General features: G+C 40.1%; 1 protein-coding gene across 1 annotated transcript in view; it reads right to left on the bottom strand.

Annotated features, from left to right (window-relative positions):
* Window positions 1-27,153, bottom strand: part of CNTNAP5 (contactin associated protein family member 5) — a 264,255-nt gene that overhangs the window by 73,288 nt on the left and 163,814 nt on the right. The window contains exons 12-13 of the mRNA XM_059852775.1: window positions 16,041-16,160; window positions 4,833-5,033 (exon numbers count right to left, since the gene is read on the bottom strand). Coding sequence (XP_059708758.1) covers window positions 4,833-5,033; window positions 16,041-16,160 — 321 coding nt within the window. The remainder of the gene's footprint in view (window positions 1-4,832; window positions 5,034-16,040; window positions 16,161-27,153) is intronic.

Raw genomic sequence — 27,153 nt, 5'->3', positions numbered from 1 at the left:
GGGCACAAAACTGTGTTCCAAGGCATCCTGTAATACAAGAACTCAGTGCACTGAGAGAAACAGCAGTTAAAACACATTAAAAAATGTAGTTCTGAAAAACAGCTAGTGGGGAAATCCTGGAACTTGCTTTCCTAGAAGGCCACAGGGCAGGCAGCCTAACAAAGTTCAAAAAGTGATTAGACAAGTTTATGATAACAGATCCATAGTGGATACTAAAAGGGATTGGCAATAGCATAAATGCTAATGCCCTTGTCTGAGCAGCTGTGGGTGATGGGGACAGACTGAGGGACTGCTAAAGACATCAACTGGTGTGCTCACCCTAAGCTGCATCTTTCCAGCAGCCACTGCTGAAGGCAGGGCCTGCAGGACATTTCTTAGCACCTTTTGCTCTCACATCACTGGCCTCACCTGGAGCTAAGGAGGGAGCCTGCACAGACAAAGCCCTAGCAACATACAGGGCATAGATAAAGAAAAAGAAAAGTTGACCTGTCTTAAGTCTAAACTAAGAAATTCTGATGTGTTCCCTGCTGTGAGGCAGAACTACATCTTTCCCTCCAACAGAGAGTTACAAAATGCAAATGCACCAGTGAGGGCAACCAGCTGCCTGGCATAAGGGGTCAGACTGTGGGACACACCTGGTGCAGCCTGGCACCAAAATATGGGACTAGCTGGGGACCAAAGAGGAGGAGAGGAGGTGTAAACCTGGGTGCAAGTCATATAATAGTGAGACTTGACAGACCATAAATTCAGGGAAGAGGTGTGTAGTTTAGGATGGATGTAGCTTAGGATCAATGTTTGACATCAAAGCTTAAGGTGACATGGTGTAGGAATTCTACTGGAAAGAGAAAAATAAGGAAGAAGTCAGGAAAACCCCATCAGCTACATACATTCCTATTTCTTTGATTTTTCTGTTGGACTGATCTTTTCTCAGTCCCTGCCTACACAAATGTGCTATGAACTTGACAGACTGTCAGCCAAGTATTGTAAAGCAAGCTATGCTGCCACTGATAGAGCCATCACTGTGCTAAGTCCTTGATAAGGTGGATGTGAAGAAGCTTCCCAAGTGACAAGCATTTGAGTCCACCCACTGCTTCTAGAAAACTGAGCAAATTCAGTCAAGAAATGGAGGGCTGTGCAGTTAAGGTTTTCACACCTTCAAACATCTTGTATGTTAGCAGCTCAGTTAAACATTCATCTGCTCCCATGTGGCTATCCTGGTACACGTGCTCTATCCTTAGGTATTGCCTGAGATGCTCTGTGAAAAAAGGAAATCAAAGCCCTGGGGGGGGGGGGGGGGGGGGCTACATTTCGTTTCATACTCTCAGAATACAGAGAGGACATTTAGAGGCAGCTCAAGCTTCCTGCCCACCCCTCCTCTCCTGCTTGCCTGACTTGGCCTTACTTGCAAGGGTAAGTCTGCAATCTTTTTCTAAGAGTGTGGATTACTTTCCTAATTAATGCCCACTATCAGATTTGCTCTGGTTATGTTACTATTTCTCCAACAAGCCTGGGAAAGTCACAGGAGGCTTGTGATTTCTAGTCATACAGGTTTCTTTGCCACCTTCTCAAGAAAGCCAGCTATGCCTTGATGAACAGACATCTATTGCAGCATTCACAAACCTCCTGAAAAGCTGTCTGATGGCAGAGATCTACAAAACTACAGTTTAGGGCAATTTAATTTTTGCTTTCAAAGACACGCTTGCAGCTAAGCTGTAGTATGACAGGGAGAACCAATAAGGCTGTTCCAGACAGCAGGAGGTGGAGATGAGTAAACTCCTCTGCCAACTGCCAGACTGCATGTCTGACACATTGCAGATGTAAATCCAAGAAACTCAAAGGGATACCATGCTCAGTCACACCCGCTGAGGATGTGCCTGTGTCTTTAGGGTAGGAGGGATCAGCAAAAGAAGAAAGAGAAATTCCTTGATATAAACTGGAACAATTTTAAGCAAGCCAGGAGCCTCCCTGGGCTTCTCTCTGAGGCAGCTCAGAATGCCTTGCTTTTCCCATTTGCCCCATGTCAAAGCTGTGAAAGCCAAAATTGCTATCAAAGAACATACATCTTTGCACTGTGATGCAAAAGGAAAGGGCAATGTTTTTATTGCTTCTCTGTGAAACATGATAGTATTTAGATCCTGAAGACAAGGATTTGGTGTGTTGGTGTTACCAGCTGTCATATCCTAATCATGTGTTCCATGCCCTTGTGGGAAGAAAAAAAAAAAAAAAAAGGCAAAAAAAAGCAAAGCCCAGAATGAGAGGTAGCTCAGCAATGGACTGGATTTCTTTGGAAATCCTTGGGATTGGATTACCCCTTTGGAAGAGGAACTTTTATAACTTTGTCAAGATTAGATATACCTCTGGGAGATGTACTTCCATTAGGCATTCACCACTGAGCTCAGTCCAGAGGTAATATTGAGTGGAAACATTCAGCACGCTGGATTAGGTCAGGTAATCCTGCTGGCCTACAGATGCAGTATTTTCATTAATCCATGGGCAGTGCATATTGAATTGTACAGTCAGATCTGAAGTGTTGCACACTAACAGCAATTACACAGTAAGATAGCCTGGCAACACAGAGGAACACAGTGCTTCAGGCTAGGTCAAACAAAGAAACAAAACCCAAGAGTTTTGATCTTTGTTCTGTTTCTCTGGCCCCAAATATGGCAAAAACAACACAGATGAGAACCTTCTGCAGCAGGTCCAGCAAAATACCCTGAGGTCACTCACACTTGTAGCTCATCTTCAAGTTTAGGAGTGGAAATTCCTTAAGTCCTAGAACTCTTCAAGACATCTATAGTGTTCAGCACTGCTTGGTCTCTAAGTTCCTCTCTAACACAACAGCATTTCACTACAAAATTAATGTCAATTAATAGAGCTTGGGGAAAATAATGCTTTTCTACAAAGATACTTAATACTCAGTTAAGAACAAATTACCCTTTTCTTGTCATTTCAAGAACTGAAATGTTGTTTTTGAGCATGTTTCATAACTTGCCATATCCTTAGACTACTGAGAAAGCTGAGGATGAAAAAAGGCAAATTTGGAAGTGTAATTAAAGCATACTAAAAGAAGAAAAAAAGAGAGAAAAAATGATGGTATCTATTACATGCAGAGCACGAGGATTGCAATTTTTTTTTATCAACTGGTGCTGCAGAAAAGACTAAATGAGTTGTGCAATTCTTGTGTGGTCACCTCTCAGGACCACAGTGGCACTGCACCAGCTGCAAGAGCACAAGCCAGACTGCTGGACACCATCCCCACATCCTTTCCCTTGAGGAATCAGCCACAGCTTTGGTTCTGGACAAACAGAGGATGAGCTGCCTGTCAGGAGCCCTCTTAGCCAGTCTGCCTGTTGTTTGATAGCTTTAGTCTGGAAGATGCACAGTTTACACACTGTCAATTTACACAAGATTATTTTTACTTCTTTTTTTTCCCCAAAAAGTTTTGGTTCTCAGGAAGTGTCCCTAGCTTTAGAGAGGTCCCACATATAAGAGTCATCTCAAAACCCATTCACAGTGTACATTCCTGTATACACATGACCAAGTGCCTCACAGAAATGTGCAAAAATAAACACATGCAGATTTGCTCTAATATTGTGGTATTCATCCTTGAAACAACATTTTGGAAATAGCCTCTGTGGGGTTTTATCTTTTAGCCATATCAAGTGTGTTGTGGGATACAGAAGCCAGCAACACTGAAAGTACTTGTATGACATTAATTCCACTTTATGAGCTGTTATGCCCACAATTTGTTTTCCCTTTGTGCTCTACCCTGGATGCTGATATTAACATTTCATTCTTTAAAAAAAAGATTAGCAATACAATCAATTCTTGGCTGGTAAATTTGATGATAACGAAGGACATAATTCACAGCTTTTAAAAATAAACTGACTGTAAGGCATCTGATTACTGGATCCATAAAGAATCAGTATTATAGTAACTTTGCTGGAACCAGAAGGGTTTTGACACATCTCATTAGGCAATATTGTTTTAAGAATAGGAACTCCTACTGCCAACTTCCCTTCAGGCTTTCCATAGTCTTTCTTCTAAACTGCAAACAAATTTAAGAGTTGCTAATAATCAAATCATCACCAGGACAATACAGACATCATAAGTAACAGAGGAGACTTGGAAGTCATTCAGAAGTCTACCTTTTGTGTCATTCATCTCTCTAGATAAACAAACAAAATCCTGACATCAAGACAGAGTTGACTGGAAGCCAGACATCCTGAGTAGCCACTGGAAATTTGGTGCTGCAGAGAAACACAAACTGATGAGACCCTCTGCTTCCCTTTTTCTGTTACATTAAGACAAGGGGAAAAAATGTCTACCTTCTATTGCAAGGGGAAAGTTAGTTTTGCCCCAGGAACTGTACTACCAAGCACTTTGAAGGTCATATTCAGGGCTGTGGGACTCAGAAGAGGTTACACCCCTCCCCTACATAACATTATGAGTCCGGAGCAATCTGGATGCTTTTTAATATACAGGTAAAAACTGTAAATGAATAAACTCATCCATTTGCCATCAGCTAAATACATTTTTTGAAGTTTCTAGGTAGCACTTTCCATCATAGAAGCTTTCCTAGTCTGGGGATGCATGAACGTGTAGAGTGAAAACTTCCCTGAGGGGTTCAGACCCTCCTGCACCAGAGCACAAACACTGCACAGCAGCATCCAAAACGGTAAAAGGTTTTTCACTCTATTCCATATTGCTACTATTAATTTGGGTGTTATTATTGGTTGGTTTTTTTTTTTCTCCTTAGCTGCAGCATGGCCTCTACCTGCTGTACAGCCAATAGGAGTTAAGAAGGAAAGATTTGGGCTGGTGGCACTTACTCGGGGTGTTGAGGAGCCGTGACTTCCTGCAGTAGTAGGCTGCCTCCTGCTCGCAGTACTCAGCGCTGTTGATCACAGCCTCCAGCTGCTCTGCACTGCTGCTGTAGTTGAAGGACATGGTGTAGGGCTTCTCTGGACCAGCTGCTTGCACTCTGGTCAGCCCTGTGCTGTTGTGCTGCACTTCAGTCCAGATCTTATCTTCTGTTAAATGAAAAACGATTGAACAGGAGGTTAACAGCAAAGCACTTCCAACAAGCAAGGAACAAAATTAACCAACTGAAATGTAACATTGTACTGTAGTGGACAGATCATCAGCAGGACCCTGGGCTCCTAAATGGGCACTTTGTGATTAACACCAACCAGGTCTGTTTCCACGAAAGGTCAGTGTGGCCCACAAAGATGTTTCTCCCTGAACCAGCTCAAGCAAACACTGCACTGCCTGCTGAGCAAGACAGAAACTACAAGCTTCCTGGGAAGCACAGCAGACCTTCAGCTTCTTCTACTACCAGGTATCTATATAAAGTTAGATACCTTTCAACTGGCTTTGTCACTGAGAGAAAACAAATAGTAATATGGTTTATGGGGGTAACATTCACCTTTTGCCTGAGAGCACAGCCCATGCTGTTGGAATAACAAATGGAAGCAGAGAACTGCAGCTGATGAGCTTGCATAAACTCACCATGAGCAGAAAGCACAATCTCTTGCCAGAAAGTTAAACTGAGAGTATGTTCTTACCACCCAGCTGGAAGTCAAATCATTCATTTCACTCAGTTCTCAGATTTTTCTGCATATAAGTTGAGTGATGCCCTACTTGGATGATGGCACAGAATGCCATATGACTTGGCATCTGTAGTTAACTCTAAATATTGATGCTTTTGCATGCTGGGGAGCCCATTCTCCTTTCCTTCATTGCATTTACTGGCAGATCAAGGGATTGTGTAGGTGACAGAAAGCAGAATCTAGGCTTAAGTACAACCTGCACCCTCCAACCCAGCTCACGATCATCACTGGGGTTGGCATAATGAGAACACCACACTTAGAAGCAATTAGTTTCCAGGAAGGCTTTTTCCCAGTTGGTTCTGGTATAGCAATGGGCAACACAGAAAGGCCAATTTGCTGAGCTGACACAGAGTTAAAGACGAACTCTTCAACGAGGATTCACAGGACTGAGCCCTGCATATGCCCAACACTATTAGTAAAAGTCACAACCAGGAAATTTCTTCTTTTTCAAAGACCCTGCTTGCCTAGGGAAGAAACAAGATACTGACAGGGCAAAAATTTAAGGCAGCAATTTTCAATGATTTGATGAGAAGCAGATTTCAATCTCACTTGCAGAAACACACAGACAGTTACAGAGGAAGAAGTAAGATCGAGGCAATAGATTTCTATTTTGTTATTTATGCTTCATCAGGAAAACCCTAGATAACAATGAATCATATATTTTCTAAGCTGATCTTAAAAACTGTGCAGTTAAGGATTCAGATGGTTTTACCACATTACCTGGCCTAAGTTCTTCCAGGCCTGAGCTTTCCAGTAACTCCCCAATGCACTGGCATGATGAGCCCGACAGCTCTGTGGACACTACAATGCATTGCAGTCAAAGTGTTTTTCACTGAGCTACATATATGCCCCAGATTACTTCAACAGAATGCTGAGAGGTGTATAAAAATCCTAAATGGACTATCTGTGCAAAGACACAGATGATTTGATGGATTGTCATTATGGAGGCATTCAAATGACAGGCAAGTAACAACAACCATCTGGAGACTATCTAAAGAGGTCTGTTCCAAGACCTGGCTGCAAGTGACAGAGAAATTAACTTGCATTAACTGTAAGGACAGCTTACACAGAAGAAGCTACACATTCACTCACAACCCTCTCATCTTTTCTGTGATGTAGACAGAAAGTTTGCTCATAGGTCTGCAATTCTGTGGTTCTTACTGACTTCAGGGAGCTGCTTGTGGACCCTTGGAGCTGGAGCTCAAAGAAACATTGCTGCAATGTGCAATACACGAAAGTCAGATTAAAATGGTAAGAAATACTACAAATTTATTGCTTGTAATACTTGTCCCAGTGGTCGTAATCACAGTGAACACTGCAGCACAATACCCTGCACAGTCCTGCACATATATTGTTTGGAACACAATATACTTCAATGACTTTGTAACAGACATCTTGTACATGTTAAAGTAGCTATCCTTATCAGCTAGTCTCTGTTTTCTTTTGCTCTCTCAAGACAATATTGACAAGAACAGAGTGGATTTTTCAGAGGCAGTCAAGGGTGAGTTAACTCTCATCTCACAAAAGCTGACAGAAGTTTAACTTCTGCCTTAACTGAAATAGCTACTAAAAAGACAAACACCGAGTTGCTGATAATGTGAGACATAAAACCAGGAGATGATGGAATATACTGGTTGCTGAAATTCCAGGTGGGCTGTGAAAAGCACCTCCACACTGAGAGTTCTGAACATAATTTTAAGAAAATGCAATAAAATCAATGTTCATAACAGTGGCTACAGTGCTGCTCAGGAAGTAGAGCAGCCTAATGCTCTAGTTGTAGAGTGGTTAACACTGCTGTACTTTCCAGGCTGTGCATCAAGAAAGGTGCCATGTGGGTACCTGAAAAGTCAAAAGCATCAAGAGCTACCAATTTAGAAGCAAAGAAGGAATACTAGGAAAAGCTGATTAAAAAAAGCATAGCACAAAACTGTCCTCCCAAAAAAGGTGTTGGAAATATAATTAATTGACATGTTTGAAATGAGGTTGGACAAGGTATCAGCAAATATACTGTTAGCAGCCAGCACTCATTAACAGGTGTGCTGGACAGGAAATGTGACAGGTCTTCCTCTTATCTTCCTCTATGATTGTTCATTAATTTTCAGCAGTCTTGTTATCATTAGAGCTGCACACAGCTGTCCTGAGATCTGAACTTTGACATTCTAGACCTGCTTTTCTCCACAGGATCATTTAGAAATAAGTTGACCTATTTTCCATCCTCTAGTTTACACAGGAAAAGGAAAAACAAACCAAGTTTCTTTCTGTATTCAAAGTAAATGTCATTTAGCAAGTACTTCAGAATGGAGTTAAAAAAGTTACACAGAAGAGAAGAATTTTGAAGTTACATTTCAGAGATCTCCTAACCTACACATGCCTAGTCCTTTAGGCTTAATACTTCAACAGATCAGATCTGTGCTTTAGTGGTCACTTCAAAGTTTCCCTCTGTGCTTCACCTTTGAAGTAAAGATGCTCATCAGTTCAGCTTCTCAAAAAAGATCTATGTTTTTCTCGTGGATCTAGTGACAGGAGAGTCACAGCCACCCACAAGCAAACCTCGGATCAGAAGGGCAGCTCAACACAACACAGATAGAGCTGGTGGCAACAAGGTCAGAGGAAGAAAAGAAAGAGAAATCTCTTCCACCATCTCAGTCACACTTCTTCCCACTTCCCAGGGAAAAAGTACTTCCATTTTAGAAAGCAGCACGTGAGGTGTAGAGGGGCGAGGAAATGCATACAAAGTCAAACACAACCTGCTAAAAGAATAAAAGGATTACATTCACATCACAGTAAAAAAAAACTCAAAAAAACAACCTTCCTTCTTTCAAAAGGACACCCTTTTGTTTAAATGCAGCGAGTGAGACTGAAAATTATTTAAACTTTAGATTGCTTTGGACAGAGTAGAAGAGGCAACAGTGCTCCCTCCTGCATCTCCACTGGTTGAGAGATATAGAGGGCAGTAAATCCTTGAGCCATTCAAAGATAATATCAAGACTGTTGCACCTGCTTCCATAGATCAGAAGACCACTCAGAAATAATCTCAACATTTCTTCTGAAGACCATAACCTTTCAGATCAGCCCTTGGGGTTTATTCAAATCCCAGTTTCTCCAACTCAAACTTGGCAAAAACTAGAAAAAGATCATTCTATTTTCTCAAATTCACTTGCACAAGTTTAGCTAGGGCTGCTCCCAAAATATCACTGCCTGCCTCAGTAGGAGGTCAAGGCATCCTACCCTCCCTACTTGACTGGCAGGTCCTCTGAAGACTCCTGACAATGATCTGTGATCTGGCACTTCAGGCAGGTTCAGGACCTGTGTGAGACACGTAGCTGCCATCTGAATGTGCCCACAGATCACTCCAGCAAACAGTGAACAGCTGTCTGCACCTGAGCTCTGGCTTTGGCATTTGCCTTTAGAGACACACTCTACACCAGCAATGCCCACAGCTTTTGAAATTGGGGCTTCAAATATTTGTTCCTGTTTCATAATGCAAGGATTTTTATTTAATCTTTGCTCTGTTTTGTTTACACAATGACCCTCTAACTGCAGGTGCAAACCAAGCTGAGTGCCACTACCTCCTTCTAGACACTTCCATACCTGGAAACTGTTAAACTACACAGATAAAGCTCTCTTCTCATGGATTTCAACTAAGAAGTTGCCATTATGTTTTTACATCTGTCCATACTGCACATTTTTTTCCTGTTTATTCCATTTAACGAGTTCTCCTTGCACTTACGAATCTGCAATGAGAATTATAAAGCTGTTGCCCAGGCATAGGTTACTGTTAATTTTTATCTTCTATTACTCCGTTCTACTCTTTTATTACTTTCTCAGCTTGGTAAAATTTCAAACTAAACACAAGCTGGAAGTCATTCAAAACCAAGTAGGAGACTGCAGCCACATCTTCTATTGTATAATGTGGAATAGTTTAATTCAGCCCTGAAAAGCAGATTTCCTAAATGCATGTTAAATTATTTCCATAATTCAAAGGTGACAATGCTTTAATTTCAGGGTAATGCTACAGCTTTATGACTTCACAGTTTTATTTAATGGTCCAATTCACTAGGATATTATGCTGTCTGCATTTGGCCCTAGGAGATGTTTTTACAGCATGGGACTGCAATGCATTAAGCACATTTTAGACTCTCTGTTTAGCCTAGCCCATAGTTCTATCATCTTGCTGGAAACCTCCAAGTTGCTTTTGACGGCACACAAATTAAATTGTGGGAAATTAGAGCAGCTGGAAAACTGGCTTTCAATGAATTCTGTATTGTCTAATTCTCATTTTTATTCTTCAACTTGAAATATCCCTGTAGAGCATATTCCACCCATACAAACTGCATCATTCCTTTGTGATTTAGGAGGTTTGTCACAAAACAAGATTATTCAGACTGATTAAATTGCCAACAAGCCAAACATATGGTAAATGCTACATGAGAGAAAAAAATAACTCTCAGAGCTCATACGATGCATTTGTTTCATGGTGCTCCACACTGAATGCCAAATTTTATCCTGAATGCTGTACCTATTACTAAAAGTACACAAAAAAGAAAAGACTTTTCTTCTTAAACACTGTACTGTTCGAAGCTGCAGTGGCAGGTCAACCCAGCTACTCTAATATAAATTCCCCTCAAAGGATATTAAAAGAGCAATTTCTTATCACAGGCACTTTAATTCACTGACTCCAAAGAAGTGTTTCCTGAGTCTTCTCTGAAAGCATCCCATTACTATTTTTGTATCTATTTTTTTTTTTTTTCTGCTGGCTGACCCAGCAATATATGCTTCTGCAGCTTGTTTTCTGCTCATCAGCTTCCTCCTGAGTTCTGATTCAGCCACATCCATCCAGGGCACTGCAATGCATTCAAAGCAATTCTCAGCAGAATGACCATGCCAGATGTCTCTGATGGATGACAACAAGACACCTTTTTTGTGACATCTTGCACCCTCCTTCCCCAAGGTTCTGGAAGAATATTTAATGAAAATTCAAAAGAGAAACATATCAATTGTCAGAATTACAGTGTGCCAAAAGACCTGTAGTGTTTGAGGGATAAACTGTAAATCTTCAAGGGATGCCTTTAATCTAAACAGTAGTAAATAATTTGTATGGAATTTCTATTTTTTGTTTTCTCTTGTGAAAAAGTCAATCATAACTACAGACAGTAAGCTACAGGGTAGAGGGAGTTTGGCCATTTAAATTGTTGTTCCAAAATCCTGTAGCTGCAGGTATTAAAGGCAGAATTAAGGGCATGCCCTCCTCCTATCTGTTCTTGCTTCAGCCTGTCCAGGGGCAGCCCTCCTCTTCACATGAGAATTTCCCAAGTCCACAAGAAATGCAAAAAGGGCTGAGTACATGGGGACTCCTGCATCTGTGTAATTGCTATAGGAAGCAAAAAGGAAATGGTTTCTTATGGAAAATAGATTTAGGAATTCTATAAGCAGATGAGCTGAGATTCACATGTGGAAACAAAAGGAAAGATGGATTCCATGGACAATAATTCAACTGATTGTTTTAGGAACAGCAGTGGGGATACATACTATATGGAAGAATAAAAATCTTAATCATTGTTAGCTGAATGAAAAAAAAGACACAATGTGCAAAAAATTGCAAGTATAATTTTAATTATCTACTTCAAATCCTATTGGAATTCCTTATTTTTTCTGAGATTTAGACAGTTTCTATACAGTTTTTTGAGACAGAGAAAATAAAACTTTCTTTTTCCTGCAGCAGAGAAATTAGCAGTATTTGCACTTTGAGGTGAGACTCCAAAACAGAAATTATCTGCAACAAGTAGAGATGTATTTTTGTTAATTATTGATTTTTTCACTGGGGCAGTTTAAAAAACATATCTTGGACCATCAGCAAGACCTGAGAAAAGGCTGCATCTTTCCCCAAACTGCAATCCTGGAAGAAAAAAAAAGGGAAGAAAAGAAAGGAAAACTATTTGGGAACAGCAAAAATATCTGGCAAAGATAAACTGAACCATTGATCTAGTCATGGCAAGTTCTAAGCATTATTGACTTGATAGCCCAGGGTCTGAACACTGTAGAACAGCATCAGTAGAGAAGTACAGTGACAGGATGACTCAAGTGTACTGCAAGCGAATCTTTCAGATTTCAAGGGTAAAATTTATTCAAAAGGAGATGAGAAAAGTTCATTCTACTTTTCAAACAGGACAGTAAAACAAGCACATGCAAGTAGATTGCATGTCTATAGGCTTTGTCCTGGAGAACATGGTTATTAGCATTTAAGTAGTACTCCAGAGAGACCCAAGAGATTTCTAAGCAGCATGAAAAATATAAGCCTCACAATGACAGAAAGACTGACAGACCTGAGGTTCAGAGGGTCTATCAGTCATCTTTTCTGTTGACTGTTATGAATCTTTAATAAAGATTAATTCAAGTGGGCTGATTATCAAACAACCAGCCTGCAAGGAAAATCTTTCCCAGCCCTGGTGGCTGTTCATTACCCCAAAGGATGACACAACACATTCTTTCTGCACTTTAAGTCAAAAAGGTATGGCCATAAACCCCCATAGATGACTGGAGACCCAGGAAAAGGGAGCATAGCTAGCTTACATTCCCATGTGGATGGCCCTGGAAACATGCCAGATGTGTTCCCAAAGCAGCCAATGCAACCACCCCAATTTAATGATCCCTGCGTGGACTCATTCACATCCTCATGGTGTCCTTCATGGCATCCAGCTGCATCCAATCATGCCTTGGGCACATACCTTTGGTTCACTTCCCCACACACAGATGCATATTTGGTGTGGATTCCTCAGTCTTTCTTACAACTGATGAATTTCCCTGTGACAGTGACTTTGCTCTGTGTACAACGGGTATATAAGGTGAAAACAACATTATGTTAATAAGGTGCTGTCTTTTAGATCTAGTTTTGAGGGTTTTGTCTTTCACTGTCATTGAACTGTCTCTCTTCTCCTATTGTAAGAAAATGAAAATGAGCATTGCTTCTGTCAGTGATCCCCACTCACTTTGAGTCTTCCCATTCTGAACAATCCTGGATTATTTTCTGTTAACCTCCCTTTGTATAGATATCTTTCTCTGCCTTTGATTAGGCACATCAGTGTTCCTGACAACCTCCTATTTCAACAACATATTTTACCTCGAGTAGAAATAAACAGCCCCCAAGGTAAGATCCTTTTGAAGTGCTTGATAGGCTCTTCTCACTCCTAGACCAATAAGTATGCTATACTTATAGTATACTTTACTATTAAATAGTAGCATGTCATCAACAGTTTTTTGCCACCTTGCTTTTTCAGCCACTTCTTCAGACAGTGGATAAGTACATTTACCCACTCTAGTATCAGCTATTCATCAGATATTCTGTGACAATACTGTTAAATTTCTTGCCGCGCTGAAAATTGACTTTATATTTTTTAAGACTTTTTTTACTTTTTTTTTCTCCCTGCAACATTTCCTTTCCCTTATCTCTCTCTCCCTCTTTGTATACTGTCCAATTCCCTCTCAACACATACAATCACGATTTTCTGCCTTATTCAGAATTTCTATTCAGCAGTGGGCTCCAAAGATGACAGGCTTTAGAGAAACCACTGCAAAAATAAACACAGTAAACTAACTTGTAATGTTGATATTTCCATATTCATACAGGACACTGGATACCTATGACCAGACACCAATCTGAAAGAAATCTGTTGTTTATCTGCCCCAGTTAATAACTGCTATAATAATTCAGATCCCTATGTGAATCCCTTCAATTAAACATATAAAAATGCTGTTAGAAAGAACTTATAGAAAGGAACTTAAATTAGAATTAGAAAGAACTTTTAAAAAAGGTAAGTGAACATTAAAAAACACTTTTCTTTAAATGCAATGATACTGCTCATTCCTGATGGTCTGATTTCTTCCTTGAATTCATCCTTCACAGATTAAAGGCACTGGAATTCCCAGAAGGCATGAGCTCTCTGCACCTCCACTTTTAAAAACACTAAGTGAGTCATTGCCCTGAATTTTCCATTCCACCTCCAAATTCTTCAGCTTGAACACATTTTGGGCATAAAGAGGTTACTGCTTCTTGAACTGTTTACAGAAAGAACTGCCAACCTGAGTAAAACAAAAGCTTTATTTAGCCCAGGAGCCCACCTCTGCCTCTGAGGGTGAAGAGAAACCCAGGGAAGCTAAAAGGTTTTCCTGAAGCTCATTCCCATTTCCCAATGGTCTTTACCTCACAGCCACCTGAGTGGGAAGCTGCAACTAAACTTCCATGTTTACTTGCACCTTCTGAATCTATCAGACAAAACTGAGGCTTGTTCCAGATGGGTTGCATTCCCTCTCTTGATCTATCAGCCTCCTTGCTGTCCTGTGGTGGTTTCAAGTTGAATACATTGCATCAGGAAAAAGTAAGCAAACAAAAACATCCCAAATCCCGCTGTGTAATCAATTAGGTGTCCCTTAGCTCATATGTGATGAAAACAAATAAATTCCTCTGTGTTTTCTCTATGTCACACATGATCTCCCTGCTCTCCTGTGACAGTTCCCCCCAACCATCTTTTTAATTTGCTTCATCTCCCCACACATGGAAGCCATCCACGTTTCTCTATTCACAGGAGGTGTGTTACAGATTTATGCCACAGAACAATAATGTTTTTTCTGTTCCTTGTATGTACCTAGTGTAACAACACAGCATTTTGTCTATCACCTTTCCCTGAATATGGAGCACTTTCAGAAAACCAAGCAAAAGCATCATCTGAAAAAAGAAGCAAATTGAGACTCCATCTTTATGTACACAAACTGATTTTTTTCCTTCTTTGTACTTAATTACTGTAAAAATTTTTATGAGAATAACAATAAAAATTCCCAGAGACAAAAGAAGCTCCTGTGATTAAGGCACCCAAACCCATATTTAGTTGACCCAGAAGCATAAGTTTCCCAGGCTAGGAGGTTCTGCCAGTTTTCCCCACCTCCACCTTGCTCATAACCAATGTTATGAGAATGTCAGCAAGTTCATTACAGATAGAGAGAAAATCAGGTGTATGCCTTCTGGATTTCTGCCAGATAAGATTTTTTAAGGAAAGCAAATGCAAGGTGTTTGTCAAAAATCCAACTTCTTCAGCAGAGATAAAAAGCACTGGCAATGTTTTGATCACACATATTTATATGATAAATAATAAAAATGAGCACATTTCCCATACTGAAGATCAAGGAAGGATATTCAGACAGAAAGGTGAAAGTCTGTTTCAGTTCTTAGGAGATTCAACAGCAAAGGAGACACATCTTATTAAATATTTGTTACACTTGAATAAAAAACATACTTAATTATTAACTGTTGTGCATTTAATTAACATAATCTCTGCCCAATTAAATAAAAATGAAAATTTAATTTGAGGCACTTTAAGTATGAGGAGATTAAGGATCAAATATGAATATCCTGAGTCCTCAGTTTTCAGCACTGAGTGTGGAAGTAATATGTGGCAAAGTAGCTCAGCCAGAATTAGCAATTTAGAAAGGGTAATAAAACATTTCTTCATCTGCACCTGGCCACAGGAAGACAAAAATGCCAAACAGGAGACGGTGTGGGAAATTTCACCTCCATGTAAAATATAAAAAGCAAAAAGGGAGCCCTACCATCCATCCCCATCCACAATAAGGGCTGTGTCATCTTTTCTCATTTTCTCAATCTTTTCTCACACTCTTGGCTTGACAATCCTATACACAAAATAGGACCCACTTAAGGGGAGAATTTGCCAGACAGATCTGTTCATTTGAAACAATTCTTATTTTAAACCTACAGAACTGTAAGGTTAAAAAGCCTCAACCAACAGGTCACCTTGCCTGTTGGCTCTTGCTCTGCTACCCATCTCTTTGGTGCCCCCTCTCCTAAGATCATCATGCATTCTCCTCCATACCAATACCAGGGACAATCAAGGTTTCCACTCCCTGGAATGCCAAAGGCAGCACACTTGTATGAGGGGATGAATTGCTGCCTACATCAGCCTGGAAGGGTTTATAGATAGCTCAGTGAGAGGAATTTAATAATAATTCCCAGATCTAGTATTCTAATAAACCAGAAAAACCATTCAATTACAAAAGAATGGTTTGGATTCTAAGTTTATACCTCTTTAGTAAAAAACAAACATCTCATCAAAAGTTAGGATATTACGAAGTGCCCTTTTTAAGGTGCAGACACTGTTGCATATATCACTTAGCAAGGCAAGTCCTTCAAACTTATTTTAAAAATCACTTTTACATGGATCCAATTTAAGGAAACATCTCAAAGTGAAACCTCAGTTAGAAATTCTCTGCTTCTCCCACACTGAGCTGCAACATTATTGACATCTAATAACACTGACTAAATAATACTGAGCTGTGCTATTGACATCTCTATCATTTTATTAAGACCATCTCAAATGACATTAGACCTGAGATGAAGCAGCCAAGTCAAGGCTAGGTCATTACCTGTTATATTGCAGAAAACACGGAGTGGTCCCAGTGGTCCACTTCCATCAGAATCGATGTAGAAGAAACCCGACGTCCTCCCTTGGTGTCGGTAAGCCTCGCAGGATTGCTCATAGACAGCTTGGAAAGAGAGAGAGAGGGACTGCATCACACACAGAACACAGACAGACATGTTTTATACAAGAGTACTGCATTAATTATTGCCATAACATACCCTGCTAGCACACAGCTGATTAGCATGTGACATTTTACTGCATCTGGGCCTGAACCCATGCTCTAAATCACACATTTATTTAACTAATTCCTTTAAATTAATGCATGCCGGCTTTAAAGATACGGGTTCTTGCTTTATTTTGGATTAAAGGATGGAAATACTTAAATAAAGGGATATAAACTTTCAAATGTGACATATCTAGTCATGGAGAGGTACATATATTCACCATGTATGGTATTTCAAAGATATACCTACATACACACAGGTACACCTGACTTACTACCTAGGCATGCACAGATGATAGATATTTTTGACAGTCCTTACCTTCCCTGCAGGATAAGGTTAACAGGAAGCATTAAAGCCCCATCATAGTCTACTATCCAAATGAAATCTATTGTCCCACAGCAGAAAGCTCAAGCTCAGACATGGTCTCCATCCAAGGTTACGATTTATGCTTTAGACCTAATTTTATACAACCAACTCTTTCTCTCTGCTTATCAATATTCTTCTCTTACAGAAACTGTGCCCATGAAAATCCAAGTGGTAAATAAAACAAGTACAGCAGGTCACCAAGAGAAGGAAAAGAAAGAAAAACCCACTTGTATTTGAGGTGTATTTTCAGGAAAGCTACAACTGTCACTTCGTATGAGGAAAAGAGAAAACTCACGCAGAGAGGCAGTCCAGAATAGCAGAAAGTCACATGTATGATCCTGGACCTTGAACAACAACCTGAAATCTCATTTCAGGAGAGTTGATTTTTTTCCTCCCCACCTGCTTTAACACTTACCTGATTATACTGACAAAATTATTCTCAGTAACAGTTTATGACTGCTGTGTTGAGGCTGTAAACACAAGTGCAAAGTTCCCAGTGCTTTTCATCTGAAAGGAACTCAGAGAGCTTTGCAGGTTGATGGCAGGCCCAGAACTTCCTCATCACTCCTCAACACAATCCCTGCAGAAGACAGCAGTTGCTTCACAGCAGCAGGAATAGCTCCTTACTCTCACTCCTGTGCACACATGGATTCACATCCTTCCTTTTCCCTCATTCCCTTAAAGAAACTTCTCAAACGAAACTTTCAAAAAGTTTTCACCATATATGAAGTTTCACCATATACTTCTCCACCCTGAAGTAGCCTTGTCTGAAGAATGCTGTAAGATAGTTCACCACTTAGATATTGGACATTTCTTCACTTCTGCCACCAAAACAGAACCACAGTTCTAGGGGCTCTGGTCCAAACTGGCTATGGATTAAGTCTCATAGTTCAATCATTTGTACACTCACCAAAATATGCTTTTCCCTTGCACACTTCTTGCCTGACCAGAATCTTTAATAGACAGAACATCACTGAGTGCTAAACAAGCACAGCACTATACTTCCCAGGGTTAAGAAGCTGCTTAAGGTACTCAGCACCTGATGAGACAGTGCCTTAATTAGCATCCATCCTATAATAAATAGAATTAGGAAAGGTTTTTCCTCACAGCCTGATGTATTCAAGCATGGTAGGAGGCCTGAATATCTCTAAATTCCCACTGTGATAGCCGGCCAAGAACACTTATTAAATTCAAGTTAAATAAAATCCCCAAACCAGAACCTATTCTTCCAGTGTTCAGAACCTGAGGGGCTGGCAGAGTCCCTGAGTTGCAGAAGTGCTGACAGAAGCAGTGGGCATATGGAGGTCAGGAGAGAGATGGTAACAGGCAATTAAGTAAGCAACCAAGGAATCATGGTTTGATCAATTTGCAAAGTTCTCAAACTGCAGTTCACTCAGTGAATTTGCTGTCATCATCGTTACAGGACACTTCATCTTGTCTCATTAGGGAATATGCCAATTGCTTCCTCTGAATTGTTTGCTGAGTGTTTTTGAAGACAAAGGATGGTGTGAGGGGTAAGAGACATAAAACAAATATGTTGTCAGTGAACTGGCACAGCAAATCTCAGTCTTCATCACAACTTGTTCTTTCTAAGTGATCTTCTTGACTGTCATTTTGGCTGGAGCCCAGATCTACTTTTTTCAAATTAGTAAGGAAAGAAGTGAAGATTCTGCCATTAATAATGTGGGCAGATTCAAACAGAGATGATCTACTCACCTTTAGATGGCCCCTTTATCACTATAACTTCAGGGAAAATAAAGGCTATACAGAGCTAGAAATCAGGCTAAGGGTGCTCCACTGGTATAAATCTGAAAGGATACACAAGCTTCCATAAAACTACAGTTATGTCTGCCAGAAGGAAATCCATCCTGGTATGTTTGCCTTTCAGTTATATGAGAAATCCAGCACTACATACTGGGAAGTAGCAGAAGAAAGGGGAAAAGGCCATAAACCTCGAGCTCTAGCACATAAAACATATTCCATCATGATCAGTGAAAAGCAGTTTTGGTGGGCAGTTTATTTCATACCCGCACACAAAGTTTCACATGCCTGTATCTGTAGCACTTGGTACTGCACACTTCTAGACTGAAAGCAGATGGACCATTGATTTTAATTCTCTTTTTTGCTGTTTTTTTAATATAAAATGCATCAAGAAGAAAATTATGTTTGTTTTTCAGTCACTGGCAGATGCCCCTACAGACATTTTAAGTGCACCAACCATTCCAAGCTCTGCTCAACTCCTTTGTGGCCTGAGATGATTGCTTGCTTCAGAATAAAGTTATGCAATTCCATTTGCTGAAAAAGGCTCTATTATGCCAGTAACAACAACTTGAAGCCATCTTTATGGGTCCATGAAAGACAAGATCTGTTTGCAGTCATTATTCTCTTTTTGCAATCAAAAATATCATATGAAAGTAAAAAGCAGACAAACAGTCAGCTGTGACTGTTAAGACCCCAGAACCTCAACTCTGAAAACTGCCTTCACATTTATGGTCTGTTACATGTTAGGCTTCTCTGGTGTAGATGGAGTTGTGTTCATTTTGGGAATGCTAGGGAAACCATTATTGTAATTGTCATTAAAGAGTCCCCAACAATTTAAGCATTTAAGGCCCCACTTTCAAAAAGCAAGCACCAAAGGTAATGATAGAACTGTTGATGGGTACACACATTTTAATGGCAAAGAGAACTGGTAGAAATTGCACCTTTTTAATAAAGGAGAGGTATTCATCAGTTCATTCAGAGTAGAACCCAGCATGAATTTTCAAACATTATTTTTACAAATATTTAAAATTTTTTAAGTAAATAAAAATCAAAATAAAAATTAGTGATTTTATTCCTTTCCATGAAGTATTTCAATAGTCTATATTTTTCTTCCTCCAAATTTGTTTTCCTGTTGTAAAATATTCACCCAAATGGGACCAAAACAAGAAAAATAGCATTCTTGATAGGCTGTTCATGCAAAGCTTGTTTTCTCATTAAAATACTTTAAAAAAAGCATAATTTTAAAAATGAAACCTTTAGCTTGCCTCTTGTCTAATAGAAGCAAGATCAGCTTTCCTTTTCCAACCATCCCAATTGTTTATTTTTTTGTTTGATTCTTTCTCTGGCTAAGTTTGATTAACACCAGCCACTGAAGATAAAATTGCGCTTTCCAGCACCATTTGTTTCAGAGAGCCAGAAACACTGAAAATCACACTTTAGGACTTTGAGCCCCTGCTGTGTTTCCTCAGGCCCTTGTGGGTGAGCTGCCCTGCCCCTCAGCAGTGGCACTGAGCTCCCACAGGCAGCAGGCTGGAGCAGGTTCACAGAGCTGCATCCTCAGTGCTCCACAGAGAGTGATGGAGCAGCGCCAGGAGCCCACAGCAGCCCCTGCAAGCTCGGCCTGCCCCTCCCAGGCAGGTATGGCTGGTACAAGCATTAGGGTGAAGCACAGCACAAGGCAAGAAAACAGTGTAAAAGGTGTCACAGGGCTGTACCTGGCTACAGCACAAAGACCAAACAAGAAATAACCTGACTCCAAGGTCCCAGATTTAGCAAGGGACACAACATCAGAAGTATCTGTTTTACTTGGTCACAAAGGATGTCTTTTACTGCCTTTTTTTGTTTTTTCCCCCCAGAATCACTTGTAAGTTATAACATTGGATAGAACCTAGGCTGGCATTTTTGCTCTATAAGGATTTTTTTTTTAAAGGCTGCTGCTGTGTTTCAGAAAGAAATTTAAACTCCTCCCAGAGCTGGCTGCTGAAAGTGCTGGAGCCTGAGAGCCCCATTCTTTAGAGCAAGAGCTGCTTCTCTAAGGAAGTGCTATCTGTGCTCTTGCCTGCCTGCTAGGATGGGCTGTGCTGGTGGTGTGCAGGCATGCCCTGCACTGACAGAGTTCAAGATGTCTAGCTCCAAGCCTCTTATAATCCTCTGTAAAAAAATATACCAAGTTTCTCCCTCAGGTATCTCTTTCAGTCTCACGTATCTCAAGCTGAACTAGCTTTTCAGATCAACAGCTCATCTCATCAGAGCATTTGTTTATAGCACTGCTTTGCTCACTGATCATAATGCCTATCTTTCCTTTAGTTCTCACTTTTCATCTTCCCAGGTGCTTAGGAAATAATTTGTCAAATTTTGAACAGAATTCAAAAAATAAACACTTTACTCCCAGTCAGAGCAACATCACCTAATTCTATGTATTTTCTCATATTTTCTGTGATATAAACATTCATAACAACAAAAATCAAAACTCTGGCTCTGAAATGTATATATCCCATGTTTTTTCAAGCCCCCACAGAAAAAACCTAGCAAAACTATATATATTCACTTTGGTTGGTCATGGTTCAAGCTACAGATCCAGGATTCAGACTTCAGTGTCAGAAAAGCATTATCAGATTGTTATATCATTATAATAAAACCTTTTTTTGACCTTTTATGTATAAAAACCATTCAGAATTTCATTTCCTAATTTCTGCATCAAGACCTTTATGACTGGTCAGCCACAGCACAGCAGGAGCTCTCTTTTACTCCACAGTCAGGTCTGAAAGGACTGGGGTCACTCTCGGTTTGGGTCTGCAGTTGAAAATTCAGCCTTTATTCAATATGCTTCACAAGCCTGAAAGGTTTTAAATATGAGCAAATGTGTCTTGAACATGATAATCCAACTAATTCTAATTACAGTCCTTAAACCAGAGGTGATTTTATCCCTGCCACAGCTGAAATCTATTACAGTATATGGCTAAGCACAAACATTTCCAAGGTCAAACTTCCATTTTTTTCCGATATAAAATCTTTTTTGTCCACTATTACACAGACTGCCCCTTACTATATTGACATCTGGCTTCCAATCTTACTTTTGCCCCAAGCAGTTCACCTGCAGTCTCCATGGCAGCCTTGCTAAGCACAGGCTTCCTGTTCCACTGTGGAGCTGCTCAGCAGATGAGCCTTTAGATGCTCTCAGTTCCTAAGAGCTCAGCTCTGTTTCCTTTGCCCTGATGTTCCTATCTTATGAAACCTCTGCTCCCTTTCAGGCCACTTTTTTTTTTTGTTATTTCACCTCCAGTCCTACTTTGGCCTTTAAAAAAAAAGGCCATTCTTTGCACAAAGCCTTGAACTTCTGCCAGTAACTGCTCAAGAACTTCTGTTCTCAAGGAGCAACATATATAAAGCCCCCCCTCTGCAATGGGTGAATGAACCTGCTATTCACCCAGTTGGATGCACCTCTTACCCCACATTTAAAAATCCTGCTTGCTGTTGGACTCAATGTAAAGGTTACAATGACACTGATCAGTTCTGCTGCTGGGAAAAGCAGGCAAGGCAAACCTCTCTCTGCTGCACCCAGCAGCACATTACTAACGTAGATACCATCAAGAGTGTAAACTTCCAAACAAAAACAATTTGTTTGGGTTGTTTTTTTCCTCAGATGACACTGTCCTTTTCAGATTTAATGGACACCAAGATAACTTTCCTCAAAAAATAGAAGCAAACCTTAAAATTCCCCATATTTTGTTCTGACTACATTCCCAATTACTTTGGAAATTGATTTCATTGCATGAAATGTGAGCTAGGGATTCAGAATTTGAGCTGTACTAGTTATGATTACCAAAATGAGTCCTGTAGTATTCCTGCTTCAAGATTAGATTCTCATAATCTAATAAAAGTAGCTGATAATTTTCAATTTCTCAGAGGGAGAGACCATTTTATGATTATATAAAAAATAAAATACATTAAAGGGACCTAAAGAACTTTAATTCTTGATTTCATTGGGAGGTGATGACACTGTCCACTTCCCAGCTAAAATTTAGCAGCAGTGAGTTGCTTTTATCATCCCTAAAAATTGTAAAGTCATGAAAAAATGTAGATAGAATACTTGCAGCAACATCATTTTAGACTCATTTAATCATTGTGCAATTCTTTGCACATTAGACAAGAAGAGTAATAATAACCCCTATAATGGTAATTAGTATTGCATTCAGAGGTGAGAACTTATGCACTGGTTAGACTGGAGAAGCCAGTAAGAGCTGGGGATTCTGCCAGGATATTCAACCAGCCACAGACTGACCTTGGGGAAACAGATATACACAAATGCTGAGCAGGCCAAATTAAGTATTCTCAACAAAATGCTCAGAGCTCTTGGAGGCAGATCAGAGATGACTATTTCAATCTCTGCTCATGTACCTTAGGCCTGACAGGTCTGTTCTTACAGACTTGGAGTAATGAGCAATGAACAAAAGATTTTTCTAAATAAAAATGAAAGCAATATGTAATGGCAGGTTTCTTATTTCAACAACAGAGGGATTAGTAGAGCAATGAACTCAGGGAATGATCATCATTCTCACCCCTAAAATACAATTGTCTTGTTAAATGCCAGAAAAATGTACTCTCAAAACCTGGATTGTGACAGCTCTGCTCTTGACAGAATAATGCAGTCTCTGCTGTGACATGCCTGGATGACAGACAGCTTATTTGTTCCTTTTTAGAATATGTACTTGCTCATCTGGTAAAGAATACATTATTTCCATAAATGGAATTAAAATGCCTTTGAGCACAGGGTCTCCTAAAGGGATGCTTGGGAGAGATGCTCCCATTTCACCTGGTTGTTAGACAATCTCCCACCATCCAAGCTCAGGCTCCCCCTGGCCAAGGCCACGTGGGGCCATCCTGCCCTGTCACTGCCCTGCTGTGGCTGGAAGGCAGCTGTGACAATCACAGAGCCCAGCCCAGTGCTGGTGCAGGGTCACCTGCAAGCCCTGCTGCTGCTGCAGGAGAGCAGCCAGGGAGACCCAGACCACAGTAAGGGAGGGACAGGAGTGACCAGAGAGGTGAAGGATGCTGTGCAGAGCTCGGCATTTCCCTCTTGCTGGGAAGTGCCCTCAGGGGATGGACACACCTAAGGATGGCTGGCTTCACACAGGACTGAGTGAGTTTGACTCATGCTCCCTTCTGCAGGAAAGTCCTGAAGAAAGTCCCACATCCAATGTGTTATTTATAAGGAAATCTCAGGCAAAGGGAAAAACTTTTTTTAAATGAACAGCACTGAAGGGAAAGCATTAATAACACAGTAACTTATTACAAAATAAACAATGAAAATTCATATTCCAGAAGCATGGTGTGAACAAAAATATGCAGGAACACCAAGTGCAGTACTGAAGGTTTGATATGAATATTAAATGTGTTTTCTTTAGTCAAAGAAAACCAGTGTGTTTAAGCACACATGGAAAAAAGCTGTTCGAGAACTTTAGACAGGAAAATTGGCTACTCAGGATATGCAAATTGCACTACCAAACTTACTAGAAGGCATCTATCAGCCTGAAACTCTCAAAACCTCATTTTCCCATCCAGCAAACTGTACACATCTCCTACCTTGGAACACAGGAGAATTACCAAACCCCCAGCTGGCATTTTAAGATGCAGCTCCAGAACTGCTAACAATCTGGCTGAAGCTATATTAAGCTTTCAGATTAAAAAAATGATATATGCTCTAAGCATAATAATATTAAAAAATACACTTTCAAAGCCTGAAGTTATGCTAAGTTTATACCATATCAATGACTTTATTACATTTCCATTATTGGATGACTCCTCCAGTAATTACCCAGGCCAGTAAGACATATACCTATACATGTGAGATAGATCACACACCAAAGCAAATACCCAGAATTAAATTACATTCTGTTAATTATCACCTTGCAAAGCTTTGGGACATGTTGACAGCCCCAAAATATGAGGAATTAAATAATTATTTTATATTTCTCAACATCTTTTATATCAATGTTCAGCACTCTTTGGAATTAAAAAAATTGTGCAAGACTAAAAACTACCTGAAAACTATCATAAATAAAAATAATAGAAATACAGAAATACAGAGGTTTTCAAAGGGACTAGGATAGCTCACCAAAAGATAAGATTACTAATCATTATCTTGCATATATAATTTATAACATTCTGTATCTCAGGGCCATTTTACACTGGTCTACTGCTCTTACTATCACATGATAATTACAAGACATAATATTATGAGAGGAATGACTATGCAGCTTTCAAATGATGCACTTTCAATTAATACATATATTTATATATATGTATATAGATATATAAAAATTAAGATCTGTAATTCACTTACCTAAGTTTCCCCCTATCTCTCTTCCCACCTATAATTTTGACCTACCTTCAGCTGCCTATTCTATGTCTAAGCTAGGACAGATGACAGACTTCAGAGGTGGTCCATGAGCTTCCCATGGACACCCTAGCTCACAGTGAGAGTAGTTAAACTCTGAAAGTAGCTCACATTCCTTTTTACATATAGAGAGAGACCAGACCACTATCTTAACTTGGATGTCACAGTACCAAGACAGGAAAAGATAGCTTAGCTGAATCCCACCCAGCCCTTTTCCCCAGGCTGTGTACTAACATCAGTGTTTGTATCTAGAAGAGGAAAAGAGAAAATTAACATTACATTATTATCTGTTTTGCTATGGTTCCCACATGTAATGGATCCTCTCTATCTGGATTTTATCAGACTACTCTAATACCTGACAGATCAGCAGGCTACCCACCACACTAGAGAAATTGGGAAGGTATCTATCCCTAAAAGGCTTCAGCTGAGCTCCCCTTCCAACCTATCTAAATGCAAGCTATGTGAAGCACATTGGAAAGATAAAGCAAAAAGCAAAACCATACATTTAAGAGATTGAAATATGATTGTACCCTCAAAGCACTGTCTCAGCTCCAGATAAGCTCAAGTAGCAATAAGTTTCAAAAGAAAGAGCCCACACAATTTCAGTAGACGATATAGATCACACACCTTTTAATATATCTGCAAATTGGATCCTATTTCCAACAGAGATGGAGAAACTAAGGCACAGCAAAACTCTTACACAATGAAATGTAAATCACCAACAGTTGGCTTTATATCCTACAGGGTTATTCCACGACTCCTGGTTTCCCCAAACTATGGGCAGTGAAATGGGCATCTGGAGATGGCATCAGTTCTATATTTGCCATCAAATTGCACATCCATGTGCATTTGTGAGAGCAAGGCAGAGAATGTGCTTTGGGTTTCACAGCTACAGAGAGCACAGAGATGGAGACACAAGTGCCCGTCAGTGCTGTGACTAGCCAGGGAGAAGATGTGAATTGCACTGGAAGATGCAATGATGAGAGGCAAATCTGAAAGGAGAAAAAAACCCCAAAGCCAAAACAAGCCAAAACAACAACAACAGCCTTGGAAGGCATCAATAACATTCCATGCGGCTGCTAGCAAAGGAGGACTGTGACTGAACAAAGGAATGTGCTTATGCATCAGGCAATAAGCTTTGCAAGAAACTACCTGTTAGGAAACACTGATTCCAGTGAAACCCAGAAAACATATACAGGTTTTAGCAAGATTTTACTTGCATTTACCTTAAAGTTCAGAGGAGAGGAGAATGGAAGCGGGACCTGATGACACTTCAGTGTGAAACTTGTCTGCCACAAAGTAAGGCTTCAATGGCACAGGACCACATCCTTTTCAGTAGTGGACCCTTATCTGGACCAGGCAGATTGCCAAACATCCTGTGACAGTTTAGGAGCTTTCAGGATCAGGAGGGGTTTGGAGTGAACAGGAGGATACCTGAGGTTTGCAGGCAAGTAGCTGCCTCTAGTAAGATTAGATTAAGGCCATGTCTAGGGCCAGGTAGCTCTTCCCATGTAGCTTCAGATGCATGCTTTTGCTTCATACACACTTCCTGAATTTCAACTACACATTTTCAGACATGCCAGACACAATTTTGTCCCACATATCTGACACAGTCTTGCAAACGCTGTCCCAGCTGAGTCTTCTATCAACTTACTGCTCTTTTCTGACACTCTCTAATTCCCTTATGTTGCATCAAATGCAAACTATTTATCTTTGCTTTTCATGGCACATTTCCAACCTCTTTACCTGTCATGACTCTGACATTTGCCTTGTCAAAAATGTCAAACTCCTCTGGCCATAGCCTTATATTTTTCAAACAAGCACATTATTGCTTTCTCCCATGTCACTAAGCACTCAATTTCTTCCTCTTTTTAATCTCTACCTTATGACTATTTTGCTATAAGAAATCCTAGAAATAATTATGCACCTGGTAGACTGAAACTGCCACCTGTAATGCTGATGAAGCCTTTCTAGCATTCCATCACCTGTGCCAGCATGTTTTTATACCCTCAGAAACTTAACTGCAAACTCTTTGGAGAAGAGATAGTATGTATTGTTAGCTGTTGCTCACAGCAGGATCCAGAGTGGTCTGTGAATATTTGGAACTAAAAATAAGTCTGCTTATAGACTAACCATAAAATGTATTTCAATACTTCAAATTTGATGACAGTAAGTTAGGGACAATTTCTCTCAAGATCTCAGTTTTTAAAAGGGCAAGATGTCCCAGTCTGAAGTGGTAAGACACAAACCAATTAAATCTGGCTTGCAGATGCATGCCATGCAGTTTTTCCTAAGAGCATGACAAAGAATGGGTCTTTTTATTGTTTTCAACCAGTGGCACCCACGTTTTACATACCAAAATCAGGTAA

This window comes from Haemorhous mexicanus, chromosome 8 (genome assembly GCF_027477595.1).
Source record: "Haemorhous mexicanus isolate bHaeMex1 chromosome 8, bHaeMex1.pri, whole genome shotgun sequence".
NCBI classification, from domain to species: domain Eukaryota; kingdom Metazoa; phylum Chordata; class Aves; order Passeriformes; family Fringillidae; genus Haemorhous; species Haemorhous mexicanus.
This window is presented reverse-complemented; position numbering and strand designations above follow the sequence as displayed.